Below are 26,401 nucleotides of genomic sequence, written 5' to 3'. Positions count from 1 at the left end.
ATTACCTAGAGAAACCTTTTTTTTTTTATTTATTTATGCATTAGTACACACAGGAGAACAGTGTTATTTTTCTGTAAGGGGAAAAAAAATAATTCTCTGGACAGTTTGTTCCTGAAAATGACCTGAAGTAATTGGGATTAGGATCACTGATCAGATGAAGATTTTTCAGGTGTTTAAAGTCAAAGTAGTATAAGAATATTTGAATTTAAAGAACAGTGGTGGAATAAAATTTATATTCAACTATGGCAAATGCAAATCAAAATTAAAAATAATGAAATTGTCCATCAGTCAAGACTATTGAGTCTGAATCTACAGAGAAAACAGATTTTGAAGTAATTCTTCTACAGGGAAAAATGTAGGCAGTATTCAAAAGGCAAATATTAAACTAATGTATCTCAAATAGAAGCAGACTATAAAAAGCTGTATCTTGAGTTTAGCATAGAGGAAAGTTTGCAAAATGACATGCATATTTTAATGTTCTTCAGTATAAACACTGTTTTGACTGGAATTTTTACGGGAATTTGAAAATTAAATAATGAAATCTTTCCAATAGTGAAATACTTCCTGTTGTCTTTGCTCTGTGTGGACTAAGGTTTTAATGTCAAAAGCATCTTTGTTTTGGCTTTGCATTAATCTGTATTAAAGTTTGAATGCTTGAAGAAACACTTCAGTTTTTCTGGCCCTTATAATGTGGGGTTTTTATTGAGATTTCTTTGTATTGAGACAGTTGTCCAAACTGTATGGTCTGAGATTCAAAGTAAGGCTTGTCAGTGTGAATACTGCATAGTTTTTCTGAAAATCAAATGGAGGAGGGAGGAAGAGGAGCTGTTCTTTGAGAAAATGTTTTAATTTTTTGTTTTATCAAATCTAATGTTAATAGCCATTTTTTCTTTTTATTTTTTATAGATTTTTATTTTATTTTTTTCTATGACCTCTACTCTGTCTTACTTTCTTATAAAGTAAGATGGTTTTTAGGGTGTGTTGTCTTTTTTGGGGTTGTTTTTTTTTGTTTGTTTCTTTGTTTCTTTTTATAATGTTATTGTTAAGATTTTTAAACACCTAGCAATGTTTTTTCTGTGTTAGTTAAAATGGAGGGTGAGTTGCTTGGTTATGGTTTGTAAAGCTAAAGCCAAAACTTCAGTTGCAGTTGGAGTCAGGGTGTTACTCTTGAAGCTTGTTTAGAAAGGTTTTGTACAAAACCAAACTGCTGAAACAATTATGCGTTCTCCAGTGGTGGAGTGAGTGTTTGAGTAGAGAAGCAGTAGATCCTGTATATTTCAACAAGAGCTTTTGGCATAAACTGGTGTAGTCTACATAACTTAGTTAAGGAATTGTGTCATAGACTGAAGCTTTTATAAGTTGTTTGGAAAACTGTAGTATGAATATTTCGCTATGAAACTGTAGAGAAATTCCAGGTTTCGTATGTTTTTCTTGAGCCTAGTACTTTTCAGTACTTTTCCTGAATTATTGGCTGATAGAATAGAAGGTAAATGTATGCACTTTGCATGAAAAGACAAATAGAGAAATGCCAAGCAGTAAAAATGTATGATGAGGAGTACTGCTCAGTTAGCAGGAAAGGAGGCAGTGCTTGCACTGAGCAGTAAGATGTTCAAACCTGCAGTATATTGTGGAGGGAAAGAGGGGAGCTGACACTGTTCTGGGATGTATTCATAGGAGTGCCTGTGTCCAAACACTAGTGAAATACAGTGGCTGCATTCAGTGATGTTAGGACCTCACATGGAACACTGTACAAGAAGTATGTTAACTGTTACAAGGACTGCATTGGAATGATTCTAGCAATTTGGACCAGAAATGGAGAGAGGAAGAACTGGAACTGTGCAAAAGGGAAGTGAGAGGAAAATGTAATGGACAAGATTGTTATAATGCTTTGAATTAAAAGGGTTTTTAGGAAGCTGGAGAGAATTTGGATAGGTGTGTTGAGATGCTGAGGATAGGCACCTCAGGAAGGTTGTATAAGGGCTCTCATGGGTTTGAGAGCCATGGTGTTACCAGTAGATACTGGCTACCTTCTAGAGAACTAAAAGCTCAGGGGCCAGAAACTACCGTGAAGGATATGGCAGCAACTGTTCCTCTTGAGTATGAGGTATTTCTTTGCTAGGGAGAATCTCACATTTCCTGCAAAATTTTTAATCAAGTTAATATCTAAGTTGGAAAAGACAATACAGTTTGATGCACAGCCTTCGGACTGAAGAATTCTCATTTTCTGTAAAACACAGAAAATCAGGCGAAATTAGGGTGATTTTAATGAGACTAGAGTTTTTGTTTGTATAGGTGAAATAGACTAATATTTGGATAAGCAGCTTGTCTTCTTAATATAATATGATTTACATATGTAACAAAATAATGAAGATTGGCATTTTCTCATTCAAAAGGTATTTATTTCCAATTTACTTCGGCTATAGTGCTCTCAAGGCTTATCTATTTTGTTACTTGGAGTAGAGTCCCACTCATGCTTTATCAATCCCTATCGTAGGGATGGTGAGACTGGAGTGTTGTGGAATTTCAACAGTACTGTTTTAATTAGTCTGGTAACATTCACACTGTAATGGTGTGAGATGCCTTTCTTCCATTGGAACTGAACAAAAGGCTGCTTTAGTGTAGTTGTTTGATGCTGTAAAGTGAGGAGAAGGAGGAGCTCCCTGAAACCCAACTCCTGCTGTGACTGCCTAGAGAGGCTTTGCTACCCAAGCCCTTTCCCTTTCTGTAAGACAAATCTAGTTTTGTGTTGAAATTATGACACTTTAGGGATAATACCCCCTTGATACCAGTTGCTTATGCTGTGATTGTTTGCTGTGTCTGTTCAGGGAAATAATATAAGCCTTTCTCTCTAATTTCTCTTACAACTTTATTATTAGTTGCATGCCAGCTATGGTGCATGCTTCCATCAGTAGGTTTATAAGACTCGTTGACAGGAGCAATTCCATGTGTAGCAGGTCTGAACTTAATATAAAAAAGTAAGTAATACAGTCTTAATGATTACAGTGTTAGAAGAAATGCTTAATACTGTTAAGTATAGGGATGCTAGAATTGAAATCATAACATTTTAAGGCAAGTAAAGAAAGCTGCATTAGAGAGTGTGAAGTGAATTTAGGATCTCTCCAGAAGGGAGTTGTGGAAGCTTGAAGTTTTATGTCCTAAATGTTGAAGCTCCTGAAGGATCCAGTCCCTTTCCAGGCAGCAGGAATTGTTCCTGTAAGATTTAAGTGGTATAATTTGTACTTTTTTATAGCCAATGAAATTGTTGTAGAAATATCTTCCCCAAAAAAAGAATCTGATAGGTTTTCCACAGTATTTAATACCACCTCCATTTTTTCAGACAAAGACCCAGCTGTCAGACACATCCTTGTATCCAGCAGTGCCAAGTCCTACTTGCTTTGTGCAGCAGTACTGCTCTTTACTAGTGCTGGTGAAGGGAGAGTGTCTCCGGATCATGTGGTTACAAAACTTGGGAGGCCAGGCTCGTTTGCAGAACCAGGGGCATCTGAAACTTTCTGCAGGCTTTTTTGGTGGTGTACATTGACTTTGCAGCTTTTGTAGGTGGAGGGAGGAAGACAGCAATTTGCCTGCTGTGCTGCTGTTTCTTTGCCGAATGCGATGAGGCTGAGTGTGCTATACATTGGAGACAGCAGCCTGTCCTGCTTTGCTTCCTCCCATTGCCCCACCATTGCCAAGCTGGGTTGTGTTGCATGGTGCACTGGACCTGGGGCTGCAATTGAATTGCTCAGGAGCCACAGGGCTGACTGCTGTGGACCTGGACAACTTGGTTGCTTTCTTCAGGCTTTCTTCTAGGCTGTGTTTGGTGGTAGCCTCCTTGAATAGGTCCTCTACAGTTGTTAGTACTTAGGGAATAATTTCACTGCAGTGTTTTGGTTGAATGCCTTAAAAAATTTTGCAGAATAGCGAATGTTCTTTGAAATGTTGCCACTTTACTGAGGGAAAGTATTGTGAGAAGGGATGATGCAAAATATTTGGTGGAGTTCTACTGTTGAGTGAGCTGCAGGACCCACACTGTTGTGTTATGCCTCTTCTGTGCATCACTCTTACAGGGTGGCTATGCTATTTGGCTTTCAGGTGAAAAAAAATCACAACTTTGTGATTGTGTACAATAGCAGGTTCCTCCTTCAACACCCTGAAAGGTCACCGGCTGCTTTCCCAATTCCTTTTTGGTGATGTTTTGTTTTGTTTGTTTGTTTGTTTGAAATTGTTTCTTATTTTTCTTTCCATTATTTTCTCAATCAACTAAGTTTTGTGTTGGAGGTGCATTTCTGTCGTTCTGTAAGGAGGAGAAGTTCCTTGTAAGGTGGATAATAGAAAGGCTTGTCAGTATTCAGGTTCTGTTGGGGTTAGCAGAAAATAAGTTGCATACAGTTAAAAATAACTTCAGGGGCATTTGTGATTTCTTATGTGGTTTCCTTATGAGGCAAATCTGTATTACTAGAATAACTTGTCTGTACAGGATCAAGGCATCTATGGCTTTCTGTTTGGAGAAAGGGTCTCTAGATATTGTAGATTTAAATCTCTGCAGCCTTTAATTTTATATTTTTTTTCTGTGAAAAGGACCCCAGCACTTACTGCTGATCCATCTTTTTCCTAAATCTTCAAGCAAGTAATAATTTTGTTTTTAAAATTAATTTTTTCTAGTTAATGATTCCTGCTTTAGTTTGAGTGTGGTGATTGTTTTTTTATGGCATTTAGGTTTTGCTTTAAAACTACTCAAACTTTTTAGTTTACTTTCATTTTATTTTTAGTGTATAATATATTTTCAAATGGATTTTTTTCCTGTTTGTGGAACAGTAGGAATTGTAAAAAGGTTAGAAGATAACAATATATTTTACTAATAATGTTTTATCAATCTACTTAATTTACAGGAAGTGGTCATCAGTCAAAATTTGCTTACCTGAGCAGACACAAAAAATTAATGGGCAAAAGTACAGTGTGTAGGTAGGTTGAGATTGTCAGTGTGCTTAAGGTTCTTTGAGGAGAACCTTACTCTAAGGGAGTGGGATTAGCTCTCAAAATACAAGAATTTGGTTTTTAAAATATTTAGTAGATTCAGCAATGAGGTGTTGAAGGAACTGGCTTTTAAGTATATTAATGTGCTCCCTACCTTTTTGAGTTTTTATTAATAAGTGACATGGAATGTTGTGTATATTCGAGTGGTCAAGAGAAATTTTAAAAAGTCTATTTTATATGTACTTTAAAATTTTCTGCAAATGCTTTTCTTTAAGATTTGTAAAGTGTTCCCAAAAGGGATAGTCTTCCCAATTTTGAGCATTACTAATTTATAAAGTGGTTTGGCAGTGGTTTTTATGGACTAGTGTTTTACTACATTTAGTGTATAGAAACATACTGCAACAATTGTTACAATTCAGTCTCATTTACTGCAGTCTGTAATCTTAACAAAAATTAGTCAAGGTTCTGTGACTGTAAATTTCCAGCAGCTCTACCACACAGTGAATGGTTGAGTTCTGCATTTTGGAATATGAATAAGAAACATGTTTTATCTATCCCCTTAAAAAAAAAACCAACCAATAACCTTCATATAAACAGTCTGCTTTACACATAAACATTCTTTGGAATCCCTAGTGTTCCTTCAGCTGAAATGGCAAAGGCTAAAAAGATCCATGAAAAACACCCTTGGTTTTGCTCATACAGAAATATTTGTTGTTAATAATGATATTAAATACTTTGGGATAGCATTGCATTTAATTCAATAAAATCATCTTTGAAGATTAAAGGTTCAATTTCAGGACTGTTTTGTTTTTTATTTTAACATCAATAAGTACCATTTCAGTGGCTTCTTTTTATTGCAAGTCTCAAACTGTGGTGCTATGCAGTATAGCTAGTTTTTGTATTTATGGCCTAAACATAGGGTAGGAGGGAGGTGACGTTTCTAAATTAGGTATTATGCCATTTTAAATGTAAAATTTGTTACGTTCTTCTGAATTAGGGAGGAATTTGGGTGAACTGGACTCTATGGGTTAGTAAAAGCTGACAAATTATTGGGAAAAAAATGAGTATGATAAAGCATTAAGTTAAAAACAGATGAGTTAGCTTTGGGGTTTTGCCAAATTGCATTTGAAAGTATCATGGTCACGTTCCCAGGAACACGTCATGACATGCTTAGGATTCATTAAGCTAAGATGAGCAGAAGAGTAAACCTCAAAAACATCTTACTTTTGTGATTACTCTGCTTTACATTTTGGCAATAAGTGTTTGAATTTAATGATACACTATGGAAAGTCCCAGAAGTGATTTTGAAGAACTTTTCCTTTCTGCTGTCATGTATTGTTTGTTATGCTCACTTAGAATTCAGTTTGAGGATTTGAGTCGAGTGTGAACTTTATTCTGTGGGCTCCTAGCTCTTGCCCCAGAATCCCAAATGGTAGGGAAAAAGTTATACTTGGCATGGGTTGGTTTCTTGTTCCTCAGGGTATTTTATCAGTGTGCTCCTTTTGCTTCCAAGATGGTCTCCAGATTGTTTTGGCTTTCCTAGAGCAAGGCTGGTCAGTAGTTTGCCATTAGGGACTGTGGCCAGTAGTTTCTAAAAATTATTTTTGTGGCAGTGTGTTTTTCCTCAGTCTCTATGTAGTGCTTAAAAGAAGCTGTGACCAGAGAAGCCTGTGGTGTGGAATTGCAGTTCCCTGTGCTGGTGAGAGCCAGTGTTTAAAGTGCAGCAGTGTTGTTTCTCGATATCGTTGGTATCAGGATGACAAAAGTTGTCCTGACTTAACTGATATATATATATATATATATATATACTGAATCAGGCAGTAGGATCCCTTCTTAAAGCCAGTAGTACTTGAGACCCATACAGGTACCAGGGTAGGAGGAATAAGGACTAACAGAGCTTGAGAGCCCCATGGGATGTGATTCAGCTTATTTAAATTTGGACTAGATCTGATACTTAATAAAGCAGTACCAGACAGACCTGTTTTGAAAAACTAGATCCACAGATGAAAAGTTATTCATTTATTGAGAGTAATCTTCAGCTTTGTTCTTTCTGAATCATTCAAATGAGTCTGCCTTGTAAAAGAAACCTTTGGTTGAGCACTTCTATATCCATGTTGTCTCTCATTTCCAGTATAGCACTTTTTATACAAAGGAATTTTACAGAAGCCTCTCATCCAAGACTGTATGGTTTTGTTTCATTTAGAAGTAGGTATTTTAGAACAGGACTTAGAGCTGAAGGATTACTTTTGAAGAACATTTTCAGTTGTAGATATTTTTTTTGGTGTTAAATCCTTTGTTGATTTGAACAAGAATGAGAAAGTTGTATTTCAGGGCCCGTGATTCAGAAGACACACTTGTCCCCTGTGAGGGAGCAAACGGGTAAAGTTCTGCTTTATGTTGAAGTGCAAGGCCAGTTACAAAATTTAATAAACTTTACAGAAAAGGAACGGAAAATGACTATAGAGAACCGCATGCGTACTTTGCTCTTGAGAAGAAATTCAGAAATATCAATGCAGTGCAGATTAGGTAAGTATTGGAAGTCACAAAGCTCCCAGAGTGGCTCCTGTCTTTCTCCTGACCAGGCTGAGTTGCAGCTTTTCTTCCTTGTTTGTTGAATCACTATAAGTGATATTTTAAGTAATTTTTCCTCTGAAATTTATCAACATTTTAAGAAAGAAGGCTGTTAAACTGGAAAACAGTAAGAAAAGGAGAAAAATAGAAGTAACCAAGGATGTTTCTACACAGAAAGTAGAAAACCTAAAGGCTTTCATTTCAATCTTTTGTCATTTAATCTGACTATAGACTTCACAGGAATCCTATAGAAATGAACACACAAAGGATTCAGAGAATACTTTCCAAGTGCACAAAACCATAGTATAGTGGAAGTCTTTGTAAAATTAATTCTTCATAAATAACTCGAAATGTAGAAGCTTGTACGTCCTTTTTAGAAGAAAATTTACAACTTAATTTTATCTGCTAAACTAGGGCTTTGCAGGCCCAGACTAGCTAGCTAAGCATTTAATCTAAAGTTTAGCAAATTTCTTTTTTAACCAAAAAAGGTACTTCAGATCATGCATCTTTTCTCTGTATGCTCCTAATAGCTTGCTGACAGATTATTTTCCTTTAGTATTTTTCAATCATTAATTAACCGGCATTGGTCAGTATTTTGTTCTTTTCAATTGAAATTTTAGACTGGAGGCTAATTTTGACATTATGTGAGAAGTTAACAGTAGTTAAAATCTTTTAGTACCTGTGGGTTTATTAGGGTTTTGTTGTCATTCTTTCCCAGTGAAAAGACAATTGAGCCAATAAAGGAAACCATACTGGCTGCCAACTGGCATCCTGTGCAGGGAAAGTGTGGTGGTGCATGTTTGACTCAACTGTGCTCTTACTCCTGTCCCAGAGATGTCTGTACTTGCTCTAGGGATGGAAATCCTGTGTGAATTCTAGTATAACCTACCAGAAGTAATTTGGTACCTCAGTTGCTACTTGTGTTTGTAGCTTTCAGCAGCCCCTGTGGAACAGGCATGATGGAAAAATTTAGGATGGCAACTTCATTGGTCACCCTAGTTCAATTTTACCATCACAGATGATTAGTAACTTAGTATACTTGCTTAATAGTGTTTTCCATCATACAAGAATTCATCCTTTTGATAAAGTGAATATAGACAACAGGGTGCTTGCCTTGATCTTCAGATACAGTTTATTGGCTGTTAAGATACTGTAAATTTGGGCTGTGGCTATTACATTGTCCCACCTGCTATGGCATAGTGTAACCATGGCTGTAACCACACAGCACAGCTAGACCAAGAACCCAGCTGGCTAAAAACACAAGGAGCCAGCCAAGAGCAGGACTGTGGCAGTAGATGTCACTGCTGTGAAACTGTGCCTTGTGAAAATTCCGCTCAGTGGTGATTCACACTGTAGTGAATCTTTCATTATAAAACATTAATTAAAATCTTCCTGTTCAAAGCTTTAGTAGTAAAATTATATTCTTAATGTAAGAATTGTCCACTGAATGTGCAGGTTTCTCTCTGTCACTTCAAAATCCAAAAATCTTGCTTATCATTAAAATTTTGTGGTTGCAGCCTGTAGTGGATCATGATTATATTTTTATATTCCAGCTTCCTGTAAGTGATTTACTTTCACTTTTATACTAGTATCAAAGTATCCTATACAACTTTATGTTCAAAGAATGCTTTGAGACTTAAGTAAATGTCAGTCTACCAGCTATCTGTAGTATATCTGTTTTTCCTTGTTCTGCTCTCAAAGCTTTTGTTAGGTGTTTAATTTATTGAATCATTGAGACTTTTTTTTGCAGTTGCTTAAAAACATTCACATCCTTAGTAGATCTTCATTTCCAGGAGTCTCCAGTATTGGAGGCAGATGGTTTGTATGCATTAGAATTTGTTTGATAGCTGTTTAAGTTCAGATTCTTTTTAAAAAAATCATGTGTTTGTGATTGATTCTTTTCCTGCATTTCACTTAGATGTGGGCGATACAGTCTTGTCAAGGTCTTTCTCTGTTAATAAGCAAAAAATTTCTGGTACACGATATATATCCAGTTCCTATATGAAACACATATTTCTGGCTCTATTATGTTTACCTTTATACATTAATAGTATTGCAATTTCTGAACTACTTTGAAGATAAATTCTGGTCAGAGCTAGGAAGACATTTTCTTGTGTGTGGCTAGGGCTTGGGAGTTACAAATTGTGCACCATGCTTGCTCTATAGGCTGTTTATGTATGCTGCCTTATTGTTCGTCCCAATAAGCATTTCGTTAAGTTCCCTTTTAAGAAGCTGGGAAGGGTTAAAAAAAGCTGCAAGGAATATATTTAACAGAAAAAACTTATGGCATCACAGAGATAGATAAACAATTTTTTAAAAAATGGCAGTATGGAATGAGATCAAACACAAAGAATACTTCAGTGTTTGTAAACGCTTTTGGCATTTGCAGTTTTTGAGAGCTAGTTACTGTATGCTTCACTTAGAGAGCTGCAGTATCTGGGTGGTATTTTGTTTAAATTAAGAATAACTATAGACTTAGGCAACATGTAGCTGCCTTCAGTTATATGGTATATAGGTTCATGATGAAATGTTTCACCCTCCATATCCTCCATATCAGACCAGCCTGATGCCAAGAGAAAGACATATTCATGACTTTACTGTATTCATTTAGATTTTGAAAAAATGGTAAATAAATCAGTTTTTATCTTAACTGAAAAAAGGAAATTCTGGAGTGCTGTTTCTTTTTGAAACAAAACTTCTAAGATTCTGCTTCAAAACTGTGCAGGCAGCGGGAGGGCAGGAAAGGGATTGCATCACTCAAGAAGCAAGAACTTCTTTCAGGACTTGGCTGACCCTGAGAATACTTCAAAGAATTTGGCATCAGATTGTGGTGTAGTGATTTAAATCTTCTGCTTTCCCCATCTGCAGTACTGGTAAAATATGTTGAGACTAAAATTCATTTGAGTATTTTGCTATTGTAAGTTTAGATGAAAGTGAAGTAATGCTGCTGGTCAGGATAACTTCTGAATCTTGTGAAATCAGAAGTTGGGACTGTGACCAAAATGTATACATTAGCTGAAGATTGAGTAGTCCCAATTTCAGTAAAAGTACTTTTTAAATTGAGACCAGAATAACAGGAAGCAATGCCCTGTTGCTTGTTGTACTCCAAGTTGTTGAGGCACTAAACATTGCTGTGCAGCTCTATATATACAGCTGTTTTCTGAGAAGCTCTGTGGAAGGTATGAGATGGAGGGGACCATCCCATGTCTGGGGCTTGGGCCAGGTCTCAGCAACATTTGCAGTCTGAGCTTAGACTGCCAATTTGAGGTAGCTCAGTTTCAAAACGTTGTGGCGTAAAGTCTGTCCGTTCCAAGAGGAGTTGCTTTTAATTTAAAATGGGTATGTTATTTCAGTTTCTGACATTTGAACAAAGTTTAGAGCATAAAGCCAGTTTTTTACAATATAGGAATCTGACTAAAGTCCATGTGCATAAATCAGAGGGTACAGAGCTAGTCTAATTCAATTTTTGACAGCTTTAATGGACAACAGAGTGATTGGAGAGATTTAAATTAAACATGTGGAAGATTAGTACAGTGGAAAGGCATGATAGGTGCATTTACCACTTCCTTAATTTTACTTGTTGATTGTATTTGTGACAGCATGCTAGGGAGCTCAGTCTATAATTTATCTTTTCCACTGTGGAGTAGTATCACTTAACACTTAAATAATGAAAAATAACAAGGATTTGCAGTTCAGAAATTTAAAGTCTTAAATAATTCCAGTACTTTTACTGGATCAGCAGTTTTTTCCAAGACTGATTTGGCCTTGTACTTCAGATATGATGTAAAAACATTCAAAGTTGTTTTGTCATACTTTATTTTATGTCAGCCTGGTACAGCTGTAATCACGACACAGTGTGGCTGTGTAATCAAAAGGTTACAAGAAACAGGCCCTCAAATATTTAGGAAGCATCTGAAGAGTTTCATTTAATAAAAACCACAGTAAATAAATAACCAAAGGGTAAAAGTCTGTAATTTTGATTTGGATTTTTGCATTTGGCCTGAAGAGTCAGAGACTCATACATACGTTTTAGGAGGACACTCCAATAACCCATAAATTAATTAAACTTTAACCTGTCTGTGCTCCTGGGAAATGTTTCGGCTTTTGCAGACTGTAACATTAGTCTGGAGGAGAGTCACTGAGAGGCAAGTATGCTGCCAGGAGGTTGTGGCAGTTCATAAATACTTCTTTGCCATCAAGGATTCAATATATTAAACATACTTACTGTTTTGAATTTTCCAGTTGTATTTTAAGGTAAGACAAGATGTTTGATGTGCTGTGTGTGCAGAATAATTTTTTTTGCCAGAATATTGTCATCTATTTCTATTTTTAAAATACCTTTGGGAGAATAAAAAAGAAAGCCCAAACCAAAGCGAAGCCTGTTTTTTTAAAAATTGAACTTGAATTAAAAGTAATGTTATTACCTCTTTCTTGAGGTGCTTCAAACAAATTGTTAGCAGCTTACATTAAATACTGTATGTGTGAATGTACTGATAGAAGATAAAAAGTAGCTGCTCTCTTACTCAGTTAAAAGATTTATCTACCTTGTGCTCCGTGTACAAAAAACCCCCCTCCCTCCCAAAACAACAACACACCTTCCCAGACCCCCAAATGCATTTAGTATTGATTTATTTAATGTCAACAAACTCCATCAGAGTAATGAAAGAAAGATGTATTCTGTTGTTACTCTGTTAATTATACTGTACATCTCACTGTAAAGTGCTTAACAACAGGAAATGCTCAAGAAAACAGGGCTTATTTAAAAGACAACATTTTAGATTAACCAAACATGAAACTTTTGACTCTATCCAGGAAGAAATAGGAAAGCAGTGCAGCTGTTTCAAAAAGTTAGTGGAATTAGTGCTGTGCTTAAAAAAAAAATAATAAAAAAAATAAAAAAACACAAAAAAATCAGTATTCCTGGAAAGAGGAGTCCGTTCAAAATCATCATGGAAATGTCCCAGCTGGAGCAATGGTTTCCCTTTTAGCTGAAGTATCGATGCAGAAATCTAGCTGTCTGGCTGAGAGTTTTAGCTGAAAGCAAATAAAAAGTCAAAGGAGTTCTTTAATTTTTAATCTTTTATTCTTCTCATACAATAAATGAGATTTGACGTGATGAAAACACCTAGATCATGTGATTATGAACCAAACTTGAATTAGCACTTCAAAATCTGTTTTATCCATTTGGTTTACGAGCCTTTATTATCTCCATGTCTGATATAGTGCAAAAGTTTTTAAATAGTAAATGAACCAACAAAAAACATTGTCCAGTGAACAGGTGCAGAAAACCTAATAGATATTGTAACATAGATCATCTAATAAGACTTTAATATTTTTTAGGACTACAGACCTAAATAGTTTATCAATGGGCATTTGTGCTTTCAACTGATTTGGTTGTGTTGAAATGTTAAATATTGCTTGAACAGTATGTAAGGTAATGACTACAGAGATAATTTCATCTGCTAAGTGCCTCCATCTCTGTCAGCTTGGCTTAGGTGTAGTGTAAGGAACCACAGCAAAATTTAAGAGAAATGGGAAAATCCCCACTCTCCCAGCAACAGAGCAGGCATGTGGTCATGGTACTTCCTCACTGACAAGCATATCAACACTGTCCTTGCAGCCATCTTCCCTTGCCTGTGAGGCCAAGCTGACCTTCATGTTTCCAGCTAATCTGCTCCCATCCCCATGCTACCACCTCCTACCCTGACAGTGTCCTTGATGCAGGCCATTTTCACTTTTATTTTCCTGGAGGGATACAGCTTCCCTAAAATCTGAGAGTGTTGTTTCCTCTTCTCTTACGCTAACTTTCCTTGTAAAAAATTCTGATTTGGCAAATTCTGATGTAAATGAGTGTAAATGTTAGGATGTTACTCCACCAGGGGTCTTCTTTTGTTTTGATAGCTTCTTAGAGGACTCATCAGCATTAAAGGTTTTTGAGATGCTTCTTATAATGAAGCCTTTGTATCATTTCTTTTATACTGGGAGCAGTTATCTCTGCTTCAGAAGTCAGACTGTAGTGCTGGCTTGGAGTAGACAAGGACCTGGTTTGTTTTCCAGTTTAAGCAGTGTTGGTTCATTTGTGCATCGTCTGTGTTGACTGGTGTTTGTGGGAAATATTGTTGAGCAGCTGTGAATGATACCAAACATCAGAGGTGGCAAAGTATGTCATGCTGATATCAAAGCTGTAACACTTAATAGAGTAAATACTTTAGCACTGCAGGTCTCTTAATTGTGAAGCTGGAGTCCAAACTACTTAATCTTACTTAGTTAACTTTTATTATAATTACTATTAAAAATGTCTTTTTTGAGTATGTGATGACTCTTAAATACCAGCAATAAATGAAAAAATCTTTAAAGTGTGGTTTTTTTAAAATTCCAGAACGGTTCTAAGCTTCTTCTGAAAAGTCATGCTGTATTTCATTGTATTTTTAAACATATTTGACCTATCTGGGGATTCAGTGAGTTAAGATGCTAGAATTCCAAACCTGGCTTATGGGCTGTCTGATTATCACTTAACCTGCTTACCTCTCTTCATAGGAGTGCGTTTATGTCCCTTAAGAATCTTTTCTCTGCTACATGCCCATACACGTGTTGTGAAACACGTATTAAACAACTGCCCTGTTCTGGTGCATTCTAGCAAAGGAGGAGTATTAGCTGAAAAGAGGACCAGTACTCTGAGGTGAGAATGGTCTGTCCCTGTTAAAATCCCATTTTGTGTTGCCAGTACAAGCTCCAACACATTTTTTCAGGCTTCTTATTCCCTATATCTGTTTTGCTTCGTCTTGGCACCCCTGTGAGTTTTAAGCTGAAGTTACTTATAACCAGTTCTATGACTTATTTCTTACAAAAATGAATTTTTAGAGTAGGAAGTACAAACTTCTTTGAACTGTTGGCTTTGGTCACAATTTCCTTTTTTGCTTTCATGAGAAATTTATAGAATCTGTTAAATTTCTAAGTACTGCATAACAGTGTGCATGTGCTTAGTGTGATTTTACTTCGTGGATTCATTTCCCCATTTACCTGATCCTTTTAGCTTTCAGACGGCACATGGATCTTCTGAGTTTGGCCATATGCACAGTTTGCTGCAACAGAATTTTGCTGAGCACAGAAGTTGCATTTTTATCAGTTTGCTCTGAGGATCAAAAATGCCAAATTCCAACTTCTTTCTCTGGAGCCTGGAGGGAATGGTAGGATTTTGTTATTTCTGAAGAATTTAGTGTAGTAGGAATTTTCTGATCTTTTATAGCTTGGCTTTACAATTGTATATGCTCTGTTAAGGAAGTCTTCAGAGGGTATCTGACTAGATCCAGAATTTCTAATTGGGTAAAGTGTCTTTTTATTTATTTTATTTATGCCACAAAGCAACAAAAAAGGCATGCCGAGGTATGAATAGTTTTTCGAACTCCTCCTGTGCTGTTCTATTTCAGGAGTGTTTTAAAATGTTTATTTCATAATAGTTAAAGATGGTTAAAAACAGTTACCATGTTGATCTTGCAGGAGAATTTCTGTAGCTTGTTTGATGTTAGGGACTGCATTTCTTGGATATAGTTTGCATGCAGCATAGATTCATGGTTTTAGTGTAGCTTTTGAAAGCATTATTATACTTCATAGAATACTTATAAAACTTCACCCTGATTGTTCTTGAGAGTAGGAGTGAAGGGTAGTCTAAAATCATAGCCATATGTCTTGTATTTCTCTGATGCTCAACATTTTTGTGTGGAGTTCCTGCATGTAGGTTGCTGTGCATCTTGTCTGTCATAGTGACTTTTTGAAAGGAAAGACTATGCCATGTTTTAAAGAGATCGCTAACATCTTCAGCTACTTGGAGACTTGACCTGTGTAAGTCTGTAATTGCTGTTATTTTCTACAGTGTTACGTGAATTTGGAAAATAATCAGTTTACCATATGACACAAGTACCTGCAGTTTATTCTAAAGACTATCGAACTTAGAAGTTTTTTGACAGATTTGTCTCTCGTTTTGGTGGCCTTTTAGTCTTCCATGTTTCTGAGATTGAAACTTCCTTAACTTAAAGGAATATGAAGCCAGTTGTTAAAGGTCACAGAATCATTAGGGTTGGAAGGGATTTCTAGGAGTCATCTAGTCCAACCCCTTGCCAAGGCAGGGTCACCCAGAGCAGGTCACACAGAAACAAAGCATGGACAAAATACCTGTTATACTATTGTATTCTTGCAGTAGGTACAAAATGGTGCCAGTATTGAGCTAATCAAGGAAAAAACCCAACTTTTTAACAAAAAGAGACATATAGTGAAATACTCTGTTTGCCATGATGATGTTCTTTTGGTACTACAAAGTTGTTGTTTGAGGGACTATCGTAGCATGATACAGTGTACTGGTAGAGGTTATCATTCACCTTGAAGAAGTGGACAAACTGTGATTATGAAATGAGAGAACAAAGGATCTCAACTTCTAGTTTTGTTTTGTCTCTTTTCATTTTGTAGAAAATGAAATCTATTTGTACCAGTGTACTTTTAATATTTTTATTTAATAGCTTTAACTTATCACCAAAGGTGTGGATTTGAAAGGTTCTTTTGCATTTGTTGCAAATTTGGTAATATATATTCTATTGTATATCAGTTCCACTTAAAGTTAAATAGGAATTATCTTTGACACTGAGAAATAGGACTGTCAACCCTAGTAGTTTTTGCTGTAAATTGAATTTATGCTAGCAAACCAGCTGATGGAATTCCAGATTCTGTATTTTGACTTAAATTGCAGGCTCACTTGGTGGTTCATGTGATTTTTGATAGGCATTTTGAGAGACACTTAATTCTCACTGAAAGGTTCATTAAGGGTCACATTTGTAGATACTTCCAATGTGCAACTATGTTATCTTCTGTGATTTGTGACAGAAAAGCAACAGAGTAAATTACTGCCTTTGCTTATTAAGACCTAGGCAGCAACATCAGAAGCAATAGGATAAAAATGGGTATATAATAGTATATAAACGGGTAGAAGCTTCTTTTAATTGCTACCATGTAATGGTAGCATGCCTGTTGACAAACACTGTAGTCACTGGTGAGGCAGGAAAGGGAAGATATTGCTAGAATTCCTAAACTGTTTTTGTTGGGGTTTTTTTCCAACTTGTATTACTGTGTGTAGTTTTAATCTCTCACAAAGACATTGGGTTTAATCAGTTGTAGTTCAATGTTGGTTTTTCTACTCTATGGAAAATTAAAAGTATTCATTCCCTTGTGAGATTTATAGTATCACCTTAGTTTAGATTTGGCTATGTTAATGGCCTGTGTTAATCCTTGGGCACTGCATATATAATATGGCAAAACAAAAAATATAATTAGTTTTCATTTTTAATAGTATAATTTTCTTTAGGCAGTTATAGTTTTTAACTGTACTGTTAAAATACACTTTATAAATAAATTCTGAATATTTTCTTGCAGCTTAAGACAAAATTTTTAAAAATTTTTCCATACAAATTCAGTTTGAGTAAGATATTTTCAGTTATTGGTGAGACATTTTTGTGTGCTGAGTTATACTATACTGCAGTGTTCCTCATAATTAAAAATATTTATCTTAAAATCTTTTTTAAATAAGTATTGATTGTTGTTTTGTATTATTTTCTCAGCTGAAGGATAGTGGTCAATGACCACAGCAAACTGGTTATTAGATCCTTCAAGTTTGTAACATTTGTATAGTGCTTCTAGTTCTGTAGTGGTTGTTAGGAAATGTTTGACAGAAGAATTTAAAGATCTTAGGAGGTTTCTGATGGCATTTTGCTTGATGAAAGTTAGCTTGAAGTTGTGAGTTTCATACATAGAATCATAGAATGGCCTAGACTAGAAGGGACCTTAAAGATTTTCTGTTTCCAGACCCCTGCCACGGCAGAGATACTTTCCACTAGACCAAGTTGCTCACAAGCCCATCCAGCCTGAAAAGTCTGGGGATGGGGCATCTACAGCTTCTCTGGGCAGCCTATGCCAGTGCCTCATTACCCTCACAGTAAGGAATTTCTTCTTAACATTAGTCTAAACCTAATGCTGTCAGTTTAAAGCCATTCCCTCTTGTCCTGTCACTACATGATCCGTATTTTCTGTAGGCTCCCTTCAGGTGCTGGAAGGCCACAATTAAAATAACCCCAAACCTTCTCTTTTCCAGGCTGAATAATTTCATTTCTCTCAGCCTTTCCTCATAGGAGAGCTCCATCCCTGTAATCATCTTATGATTGATTCATCACCCCTTGGGGCGATGTCCTTCCCATCCCAGGAACCCCAGAGCTGGATGCAGCATTCCAGGAGGGGGCCTCACTAGAGCAGAGGGGCAGAATCCCCTCCCTCACCTTGCTGGCCATGCTGCTTTGGATAGCCAAGATGCAGTTGGCATTCTGGTCTGTGAGTGCACACTGCTGGGTCATGTCCAGCCTCTCATTCATCAATACACCCTAGTCCTTCTTGGCAGGGTTGCTCTCGATCTGTTTGTCCCCCAGCCTGTGTTGATACCAAGGGTTGCCCTGACCCAGGTGCAGCTCATGCTTTGAAAGAAGCACATGTGTTCACTTCATCAGAAGGACATGGTTTGTGGCCATGTGGCCATGGTTAGTTCTCTGAACTCCATCCTAAGGTGTAGTTTCTTCCCTTTCTTTCCTCTATCACCATGAATAATTTCTAATAATATTTTGCATGGGTCTACCAGTGGGAGTTGTAAGTACTTCTGCAACATTATGCTAAAGAATGGATTGACCCAAGTGCACTGTTTTTACATCTTTAATGAATGGTTATGCTGCCAGTGTGCTTTATGCAACAGAGAACTGAGTTCCCACAGTAGAACAGGAAGAGTAATTAGAGGATTAGGAGAGGGATCTGCATGACTTTAGTCTGAGAGACAAGAATTCTTTGCGTAATAAAATTGCCATGCAACTGGCATGCCACTTCTGTGAGATAGTGGGCATATATATATATATATATATATGTGTGTGTGTGTGTGTATGTATATGAAAGAGGAACTTAAATAAGAGCTGATTTCTTTTCTTCGCCTCACCAGTCTAAAACCTCAAGTCACTGTTAGTTCCCAAAGGGTTTTAAAATCTATTAAAATCTATTTGTAAGGGCTTCATGAACTTTGCTGTATTTACATTCATAGCTGATTGGGCAGTGATCTGTCAGTCTGTGAAAAGGGAGCTGCAGTCTGTGTCTGAGGTTTCCTGGTAGCTTCTTGTCCTAGGAAATACGCAACTGAGTTCCATCTGCAGATCTGCCTGCTTTTGGCACAGACCCAGTTATTCTCACACCTTCTTACGAAGAGTACCACAACAGTGTTGTTCCAATATCTGTGCATATGCCTGTAGCATGAGTGACTAATGAGTGTGTTAGTGAGTACTGGAATAAGTAAGCATGGATCAAAAGGTGCCTGCTGCTAACCTGGCAACAGTATGACATTGTCATTGCATAAACCTGCTGTAATATAAAAGTCTGCATGGGGATAAGTGCTCTGATCCAGAAGTCTGCCAGCTGTTTACTGTCACCATTGACTATTGGGAAGTAGATAAATTGGCTGCTGGTTTTAGCTTCAAAATGAGCACAAAGTAAGCAACCTGGCTACAGCAGCTGCATCTTAAGTCTCTAATCCCGTTCCTGGTCTTTCTCTTGTTATTGTGCTGTTAGTTTTGTGACAGGGCTGGATAGCGGTGTGAATTGTACCACCACATTTCTCTGCTGTGATCTGTGCTGCAGTTCACCCTACGAACAAGTGACAACCCTTTCTAGTGGAGTGGAGTCCTGTTAGGGGTGCAGGCAGTTTCCAGAATGCCCTCCAGTGCCACGATCACCTCCCTCAGTGGGAGTTCAGACTACTTGAGCACTGCATGTGACTGCTTCACTTTGCACTGTTGAACAACATAAAATCACATACAAAAATGCTGTTGTGAGGAAGTGTCAGTGTCTGCAAAAAGTCTTCAGAGGTTTTCAGCGTAGTTGGGTGCAGTGATGCAGCTGGGGTGTGGACAGGAACACTGCAGGCTCCTCAGCCTTCCCCTCTTCCCCTACAGCTGCAACTTGCTCTGTTCTCTGGAGTTCATCAGCACAGTTCTGTTAGGTGTCATGTAGAAATATGGATTTCCAATAGAAGTATCATTATATATATGATTATTAAAAGTTTTACTAATTTCTTTCTTTATAACCATGCTCTTGTCAGACTCCATATTAATATAATTGTACTTCATCAGTCTTTGGGGAATAGTTTTGATTAGTTTTCTGGGCCACTGTCATATATGATTATCAGTATAGAAAATAATCTTTTAGAAAGTTTGAATTTAGTGGAGAATTTAAAATATCCTTCAGCTTTTCAGTAGAAAGACTATATTTGGACATACTAACTTCCTTGCAGCAGCTATAGATACATATTTTGAGAGCTGTGACCCACTGACTCAGAAATCTTTGCAGTGCATATGTGGCGAGCCACGTGTAAACCTTAGCAGAAATATGATCAAAATCTGCAGGGTCAAAGACAGAATAGCCATTTCCCCTTACATGGCTCCTGTATTGTAGCTCAGGGTTGCTTATTACATTAGTACAGTACCATGTACGCATCAGTGACTTGCTTTCTATCACAGTTCAGTTGTTGTTCTGATGATGTATCACAAGAGAAGGTTCTGTGGCAAAAAAATAATCCTTTTCTTATCCCACATATTGTTAAAGGAGCACCAAAGAATTATTTGGGACTTGTGAGAAGCTGCTTTTCTGCTTCTTAAGAGCAGTAGTGGGGTGAGACTCCAGCTCCTCTTCATTGCTGAGGATAGCTTCGCCAAAGCATTTCACTATCCTTTTTACTGCAGTTAAAGGCAACTGCTCATCTCTCTGCACTTTACTCAGGCAGAGCAAAGGACAAGATAATCCCCTTAGCCTGTTAAATGCTCCATCCCATCTGGTAGGTGATAATTGCATTGTAAGGGGATTAACACAGTGGGATATGCTTACAGTGTAATGAAAGCTTCATTGTAAGTGTGAAAGTCAGCTGATTGCATTCTAGCACTTGGGGACCTTACATTTGCACATATTTTGTAAAAAACATAAAAGACAAATTTCATTTGGGAAAGGTATATACATGCCATCTTTCACATATTTGTAACAGATTTTATGTTTGTTCTGGAATATCAGTAGTCTGAATATCTAAAATCCTCTTGTAGGAGTAGTGCAATAGAATTTTGTTTAGCCAAATGTTTTGAGATTATTCAGTGGACTATAGCTATATTAAATGCATCCCAGGTGTTGACTGCCGTTAATCAAAAGTACTATGAATCTGAAATCACGGGGTTTAATTGTTACCAGTCTAGGAATAGCTATGTTATTTAAACACTGCCTAGAAATCTTTGTCAGTAAAGGTGAAATTTGAATAAACCACACTGTGAGGAGTATCACAGTAATTTTGTGTCAACAAGAATTTCTGTCAAGAGCATTTCTGGCTGAAAGTAACTCTTCTTGCAGCCTACCAAAATAAATATTTTGAAATTTCAGTTTCAAGCATGAGCCTAAGGTAGTGCAAACTGACTCTTCTTTTAAAAAAGTTTTTTAAATGTTTTTTCCTATTTTTTAAAAATTTATCTAATGCTATAGTGAAGAAAGTAAATCGTAAGGTTCAGAGCATTTCATAAGCTAACTGTACCTTAGCTTCCTTACCTTTCAAGATGACAGAGATCCTTGTGAAGATAAGTTATGTAGGGCAGTAGCTCAGGGTTGATTATCACCCTGTTCATTTCACTCTCTCCAGTCTCCATAGTGTACAAGAAACTGGGCAAGTTGCTCTGTGCTGACCTGCATGTGCTGCTTCACTTGTTCAAACATTAACCTGTTTGATTAAAACAGGGTTTGGTTAGTGTACACTGTGCTGGGATGTAGCTTCATAGTCAGATGATTAAATGAGTGTCAGGTGTAGTAGTATGCACTGTGTGCAGTGGATGCTTTAGTGACATTGTATGACCTTGCTGCAGGATTAAATTTTCTAATGAAGTGAGGTTCTGTGACCAGCTGTGTGGCTGCTGTTTCTCTGGTTTCAGTTTCCTGACTTAGCAGCTCCGTGTGCATCTTCTGGGAGTAAGGGTAAAATAAAATCTGGTGGGTTTTTATTGGCTGTCTGAAGTAACTTTGCCAGTCTGTGATGAGGTTGTTGTGTGTGGTTAAGCTCAACCTTCTCCTAATCATGGATCTGATGAGTGGGGTCAAGTAGGAAGCTGGTTTTCCAAGTTCTGGTAATGAGACGTGGAAGATTTCAGATTTTTTTTCCTTCCCTTTTATTTTTGTTATTTCTTTTAAGGTGACTGAGCTCTAAAGAACATTCTTAATTATTTCCTTCTAGGCTGAAAATGTTTACCTGAGGAGAGGAAAACTAGGGAAGTTGGCTCTTTTATTTTCTGACATGCTGTAGTTTAAAATAAGCTTGGGTGTAAGGTCATAGAACTCAAAAAATAAACATAACAACACCCTTCCAAAAAATGAAACCATGTCTCCTTTCCCCTCCTCAGTTGTTTCTGGAAAATGAGTTTATGTCACATGAAAATCCCTCTCGAAAGAGTCATTACAGTGGCAATATATAGAAAGTATTTTTAAGAGGAATTTTCAGATATTCGGAAATGGGTTTTTAACAGTCCTTCCATATATATTTAAAATATATACCAGCTATGTAGCAAACCAAACCACATATGGTATATAATGAGTTTTCTTCTTATTTAGGTGACAAACAGCATGTTTGGTGCTTCAAGGAAGAAGTTTGTAGAGGGGGTTGATGGTGACTACCATGATGAGAACATGTACTACAGCCAATCATCGATGTTCCCACATCGGTCAGAAAAAGATGTAAGTTGAATAAGCTTATTTTTTCTCCTTTCAGTATTGAGATACATTTCACATATTTGAAATTAAGTGAGGAACGACTTCTTTTAGCTTTAAGCTGTACATGGCTGTTTCCAGTGCCAAGTGCTTTAGTTTCAGTGAATTTATTTGTGTAAACTTCAGCCATATGCTTGCCAGTGTTGTTGGTTTTTTTCATCTTAAAGCATTGTATTTGTAATTTCAATTGAGTTACTGATTATATCTTGTGCTTCCATGCAGTGTCTACAGTTTTTTTTTGTATCTCCAGCCATTTTTAGTTCTGAAAATGCTTTGTGCAATTTGCTGAAACATTTTAAGTTACATATTTCTCCTATTTGGAATGCCATAAAGTTATGAAACTAGTAATTCCTAAACATTTTTCCCCCTTGGTAATGACAAATTGTATGTTAGAGCTGCATTGACATTACTGAAGCTCTGCGGCTTCTTAACAAAGATAAATATATTAGGCAGCAAAATACTGTACTTTTATATGGAGTCACATGGAGAATTACATGGAGGACTTGAAAGTGTGACTTGAAGTTCATGTCACCTGCAGGTCAGTAATATCATCTCATGGCAGGCTTGCATTTAATATGTGGGGGAAACATATTCTTTGTAATAAAAAAAAAATCTGTTCAAGTCTTAAAAAAGGTGCAAGTGCTTAAAGTCTGCCTCCAAGACTGTCCAGAAATATACTTTATAGCAGTTGTGAACATAGTCTTGGTAAACCTCGACCTGTATCAGCATAAGCATTTCCTACAGACTCTTAGCTAAATTTTAATTTAGATTTTTCGAAGAGAAGGAAGTAGGTTTAGAGAATAGAAGGCCTTGTCAAACAAAATGAAACAAAACAAAACAAAAACCAAACGAACAACAGCAACAACAAAAAGCGTAAATGCAGCTTTCCAGTTTAGTTTCATAAATTGATAAGAAATTTCAGGTGAACCAGCAAAGGATTAAAATGCAGTACTGTGCAAACAAAACTAAATGGGCTGCTCTTTTCTCTTTATGTTGATTACATGTGTACATGTACCACAGATGCACATAGGCACAATGGAATATTTATGATGTTGAATATACATCCTGTCTCTGATCACTGAGAGGTGCTGCTAGCATTCTCAAAAACAACAAAGTGATTTTTGTACGTTAAATCCTCACTTTTAGATTTGATGCACTGGCAGAAAAATCATTATGGTGTAGTGAGAAAGGTAAAGTGAGATAAATGCTATGCTGCACGGTGTATGCAGTGAAAACTGATGGCTTGGTACATTGTTGACACAGTGAATGTTTTAGTTGCCTACTTTTTCTGTAGGCAGAGTTGCAGAAGTGGATCTTAGAATGGCACATCAAGAGAAGGAAGGTGGGTGTTCCAGACACCAGGAATGACAAATGAGAAATCTTGAAAGCCTGTGGGAGAAGTGGCCCAAATGGGGCATAGAAGTCTGCTGTTGTTGGCAGAAGAATGATGTTATTTTGACAGGAAAATAGAAGAATGGATTTGCAAAAGCTTTTTAAATTTTAATTCCAAATTATTTTTAAGATTTTCCGAGCTCCTGTAGCTGCACTATTGACCATTATGATTTTCTGAGTTTTTGCTTATGAAATTCTAAACTGTTATATGCTATTCTAATTTTTTTATAAATTTATGAAAATAAATTTGTGGTGGTAATAATGACTGTACATTATTGATCACTCATGTATAGCTAAATGCATATTGTGTGTTGCATGTTCTATTTGCTGTTTCATTTAGCTCACAGTAGGTAAGGAGGATTGGAATGGTTGTTACATTCTCTTAGTTTCCAACTTTCACCTCTTTGTAAGCCTTTTCCTGTTGAAAATAACCATGTTTTCAAGTAGTCTTTCAACTAGAATTCAGCTAAGAATGTTGTATATGAAAGTAAAATAAATTTATTGACTCTGTTGTTTAGATAACAGTATTGACAGGCTAAAATAAAATTGCTCAGAAGTTTTTCTAAGAAAGCTAATAAAAACTAATGTTCAAAACCTAGATACAGTTTTATGAATACCTGGGGTGAAAATTCCAGCATTCTAGATCTTGAAGTACTTTGAATCTTTCTGTATTCACATCTGCTATGGGAATAAAATAAAGGTAGAAGAAATTTGGGGAAGAAGCAAATCACTCTTATTATCTAAACAAGGTGCAGTTTTATTTCAATTTACATTATTCCTCTTCTTTCATTTTCCGCTTCGTTTATGTCTTTACTGATAAAATTAACGTTGCAGGGTTTTGCAACTGACCTGTGAAAAAATTACTGAAATGTTAATTTTTTTCTCTCCAGTGTATGTATGAATGCAGAGCAATTCCTTCGTTTATGCTTCATGTATCTGCTAGAGTTAGTTCTTCAAACTGAAACAGAATGGTTTTGGTGGAAGCCTCTGAATGGCCTCCTTAAATACTGTTTCTCAGGAAGGGCTAAAGCTTGTTTAGTATTTACCCTTATACTGGATACAGCTAGGTGTTTCTGTTTTTCATTTTGTTGAAGTTTTACTGATTCTGATCTTGAAAGTTACTACTTTCCAAGGAACTGTTGCTGCTCATATGTATGTATACTCCAAGCTGAGGAACGTAGGGAATGGTGAAATCCTAAAATTCAGAGTAAGGGCTATTAATGCAATTGTATTTGTATGAACTTCAAAACTTACTTCTCACTTTATTTTTACGGTAAAGTCAAGCCAAATACTGTCTTAAATTTCAAAGACTTTTAACATGGGCAAAGAGCTAGTAGCAAATAATTTTGGACGTGTTACTTTTATTTCAGCCTCAGTGTAGCAAAGAGCTTAAAGTTTTAATTTAAATTACCTGGTCTTTGTTCACTAGAGAAAGCAGTTGTAGATAAACAGGACTAATATGGTAATGGAAATGGAAAAGTTGCATGTTACTCACATGGCACAAGTGCTTCCAAGATCATACAGATTGGATAAGTTATTTTAGGCCCGCAATTATGGTTCCTTAAATGAAATTACATCTTTCTCAAGCTATTTTATGCTTCTTTTTTACTAAATAAGTTGCTTTGACTTGAGTCATGCTTGCTAAGTAGGGAAGAGAGGAGCAGAGTATACGCATGAATGCTCTGTGAGTTTTTCTTCACTTGGTCAGTGCCTTATAGCCAGCTCAATAGTCCTTTGGCAGAGAAATTAGGTGCTTTCTAGTACTTTCAGAACACAGAACAGGTTAAGAAAATAGTATAGGTTTTTGCTGGCAACAAGTGGGGTCTTCATAATATAAATTGACAAGATGATGCGCTGGGTGCCCACAAAACAATTGCAGAGCTTACTTGTGGCTAATTTCATCAACTTAATTGAGCTGTCTGTGCACTCAGCAAAATAATTTTCAGATCATGGATACATGTATTTTTATTTGGATAGAGTGAGAGTGGTAGAAATTGATAACTCAAGGCCCTCATGTACTTCTGAAACTACAGTTGTTAAATGAACAAAACAAAAATGCAGATGAGCTTTGAGAAAAGATTGAACTGATTCAGTTTGAACTGCATTGATTTCTCATGTATGAGAATGTAAGAAGGGCTCCACAGGGTTTGACCAACCTAGCCCAATCCACTGAAAATGTGTACATGAGAGTATAAGAGTAGGGCAGCTTTTGCTGCTCTGAACTGTAGCCATAAATACGACAGTAGACACACGTGTTTTAATTAAGGTCTACCCAATCAGAAAAGTTAGGAGATTTTTTCAATTAGTTTTTTTTCAAATCTTGGCCCAGTCCTTTGCTGTTCATTTTCTTTTCCAGTTGCTCAACAGATAGTAAAATGCTTGCAATAAGGTAGCAGTAATACTTCTGATTTGTACTTTTAATTGTGGCAGATGAGATCTAGCTTGAAGATTAGATTTGTCTCACTGCAATTGTTTATCTAGCTCCCTAGCACTAGGAAGTCCTCAGGTTTGGATATTGAGTACAGAAAAATGGATTGTTGATTCTGAGAGCCTGCTTTCCTGAGTTTCCTTCTGAAAGCTGAAGCATGTCTGTAATGGATGAAATTCAGAGGTT

General features: G+C 36.6%; 1 protein-coding gene across 9 annotated transcripts in view; it reads left to right on the top strand.

The window, feature by feature from the left end:
- CNOT2 (CCR4-NOT transcription complex subunit 2) overlaps positions 1–26,401 on the top strand; it is an 83,339-nt gene that overhangs the window by 25,704 nt on the left and 31,234 nt on the right. For 7 of the 9 annotated variants that reach the window (XM_086884423.1, XM_086884420.1, XM_086884426.1 and 4 more), the window contains exon 2: positions 22,240–22,362. In XM_086884423.1, coding sequence (XP_086740549.1) covers positions 22,252–22,362 — 111 coding nt within the window. In that variant the 5' untranslated portion in view covers positions 22,240–22,251. Of the gene's footprint in view, positions 1–4,894; positions 4,963–22,239; positions 22,363–23,689; positions 23,738–26,401 lie in introns of those variants that run through there. The other 2 variants (XM_086884427.1, XM_086884424.1) reach the window with 2 other exon arrangements.

Source organism: Cyanistes caeruleus, chromosome 4, assembly GCF_971803275.1.
Source record: "Cyanistes caeruleus chromosome 4, bCyaCae1.hap1.1, whole genome shotgun sequence".
In the NCBI taxonomy this organism is placed as follows: Eukaryota; Metazoa; Chordata; class Aves; order Passeriformes; family Paridae; genus Cyanistes; species Cyanistes caeruleus.
This window is presented reverse-complemented; position numbering and strand designations above follow the sequence as displayed.